The 2,500-nt window shown below is 39.9% G+C and overlaps 1 protein-coding gene across 1 annotated transcript in view; it reads left to right on the forward strand.

The window, feature by feature from the left end:
• Positions 1 to 2,500, forward strand: part of abhd18 (abhydrolase domain containing 18) — a 19,372-nt gene that overhangs the window by 11,109 nt on the left and 5,763 nt on the right. Inside the window, exons 12-13 of the mRNA XM_068594828.1 lie at positions 41 to 174; positions 1,948 to 2,110. Of these exons, the coding sequence (XP_068450929.1) occupies positions 41 to 174; positions 1,948 to 2,110 (297 nt within the window). The remainder of the gene's footprint in view (positions 1 to 40; positions 175 to 1,947; positions 2,111 to 2,500) is intronic.

Below are 2,500 nucleotides of genomic sequence, written 5' to 3' on the forward strand. Positions count from 1 at the left end.
TTTGTTTGTTAAACTGACTCTGTCGAATGATTTCTTGAAGCCTTTATGCAAACAGCATACTTCATGGGAAGAAGACGGATTTTGCCAAATGCTATCGGCCCTCGTTACACAGAGAGTCTATAAGCTTTATGAAGGCAGTGATGGATGAATGCACACATATGGCCAACTTTTCTGGTAAGTTTGAATGCAGGCAGACCCATATGGAAATTATTCTGATTGGGACCATAATGTAAATAGGACTGACAAAAGCAAATATAACTAAAGAAATGTATCTGTCCTCGTCACCTGTCAATGTGCTATGTTTTGACTTGACAGCAGCAGGACACGATTCTTAACAACCTTTACTGCTGCTTCTATCCCCAAAGTCTCTGACAAAACAAGTACAGGACAGGTCTTATATGATACTGGCAGAAGCCGTGGCGGGCCGTGGATTTTCTACCTGTGCCTTCAGTGCCTCTAGATCAGCTGTTTAACAGTTGGGCATGGCTGTTAAATTATAAATTTAAATTATAAAATAGCTATAACTTTGTGATTCTGTTTAGGCCAGCAGAGAAGGCTTAGCAGGCCCTGATAGCCCTGGGTAGAATTCTTACTCTGGACTGGAAGTAATGCATGGGAATCAGCTTGTATCAGTTTGAACTGGCATTGCCTCATTTAACTCTCCACTACGGGGGAGGAGAGGAGAGATTTCTAGTGGAGTTTTCCAGCTTCTGACAAGAAGAGAGTCTTAGGAGGACTAGCTACATATTCAAACTGATGTCATGTGAGTCCATGGACGGCTTAGGAGGACAGCTATGCCTGATGAGTCTAAGCATCCAGTCATCACAGACAATACCATAATACACGTCAGTCACAGTGGTAGAAATCCCATCTTGGCAAAGCTAAGCCAGAAATATTGGATTACTGGCACAATTGTAGCTAAAAAAAAGAAATCAAAATGTGTGGTATGTTGACTGATACGATGAGCCCTGGCAGACAGACAGCATATATGCTGCAAGGGTATCTCGAGACGAAGCACCATTTACCTTAGTTGGAGTAGACTGCATTGGTCCATTTGATTAAAAAACAGATAAGATCTAGTTACATTACCTATTAGAGCTGTACATATTGAGGTAGCAATTGATTAATTCATCAATAAATAAATCAGTTGCTCACATTGCTTCATAGCAAGATGAAAACAAGTCAAATAATTCTGCTCTGATACAATTGGTGCCAATCAACAGTTAAGAAGGTCTATAGAATAACAGAATAAGTCTTGGATTCATAAGGCACTCCGGCAGAGAGATGTAAAGTGAGCATTTAATCCTCCAACTTTAAGAAGACTTGTGCAACAAGTAAAGATCAAGACAAGCTGTCTGGACACACCTGTCACAAAGATGCCCATGGGCCTGATAGGTACTTCTGTTTTGACAGGGCATTTCAAATACAATCACATTGCATTCAAAATAATAACAAAAATTGAATGAAAAAAATGATAACAGATAAGACATGTTGGAAATATGTGCACTAACATTAATTAAAATAGCTTTTCTGAAAAAAATACATTTTAATAAGTGATTCAAAAGATGGCTGATTCTCCAGCTTCAGAACTTTTAGGTGGGGCCGGGACTGAAGAACAGCCTGTTGAGCTCTGCGTTCTTGCTCATAGGAGAGCAGCAAGTGAGCAATATAAGTGTGATCTAAACCATGAAATGCCTTAAAGGTCAGAAGTAAAATCTTAACAATCTGTTCTAAAACATACTGGTTACCAGTGAATACAGCGCTGATAGGATCTTGGCTTCTATTATTTGTTAAAAGACGAACAGCAGTATTACATACTAGCTCAAGGCATGAAATATATTTGGGCCCCAAATATAATAATCATGCTTGATATTGTGTGACGCATAGGATAATATATGTTGGCATGTATACAGAAATAAAGGAGATATGTCCTTCCCTCTGTCCTAGTCCCTGTAGACACCAGTCTCATTGTCGTGGTCCAGGCCAAAGAGGATGCCTACATCCCTCGTACAGGGGTACTCAGTCTGCAAGAGATCTGGCCAGGATGTGAAGTCAGATATCTGAATGGAGGACACATCAGTGCATACCTGTTTAAACAGAACGTCTTCAGGTAAACTACCGACTATACCGAGGTATCAGGTGTGTGAGATATATCTAATTCAATTGGGCTTACAAGGAAACTCTGTAAGTATTTAGCTGAGGACACTAAAAGAATATGTCCAAGAATCCTGGGCTCGTGCAGCGAAAGGTCCACAATTCAATGGGTTACAATAAAAAAGATTTAATTACCCTACGTTGTCAGAAGCGGGGAATCATTTTCTTTGCTGACTACAAAAAAGGTAGATTCAGCCAAGAAACAGTCCGCACAATTGAAGTTCTTCTACTTCTGGTGTCTTAATGTCTCACTCCACCTCCTGATCAACATGATAAATGAAGTAGTTCTTAAAGAGACAGTCACATTACCCGCACACACAATAACAAGCTTGTTTTACCCTCCTAT

The sequence above is a fragment of the Clinocottus analis genome, unplaced genomic scaffold, assembly GCF_023055335.1.
Source record: "Clinocottus analis isolate CAN_PGR_092001 unplaced genomic scaffold, fCliAna1.0.p SCAF_10, whole genome shotgun sequence".
In the NCBI taxonomy this organism is placed as follows: domain Eukaryota; kingdom Metazoa; phylum Chordata; class Actinopteri; order Perciformes; family Cottidae; genus Clinocottus; species Clinocottus analis.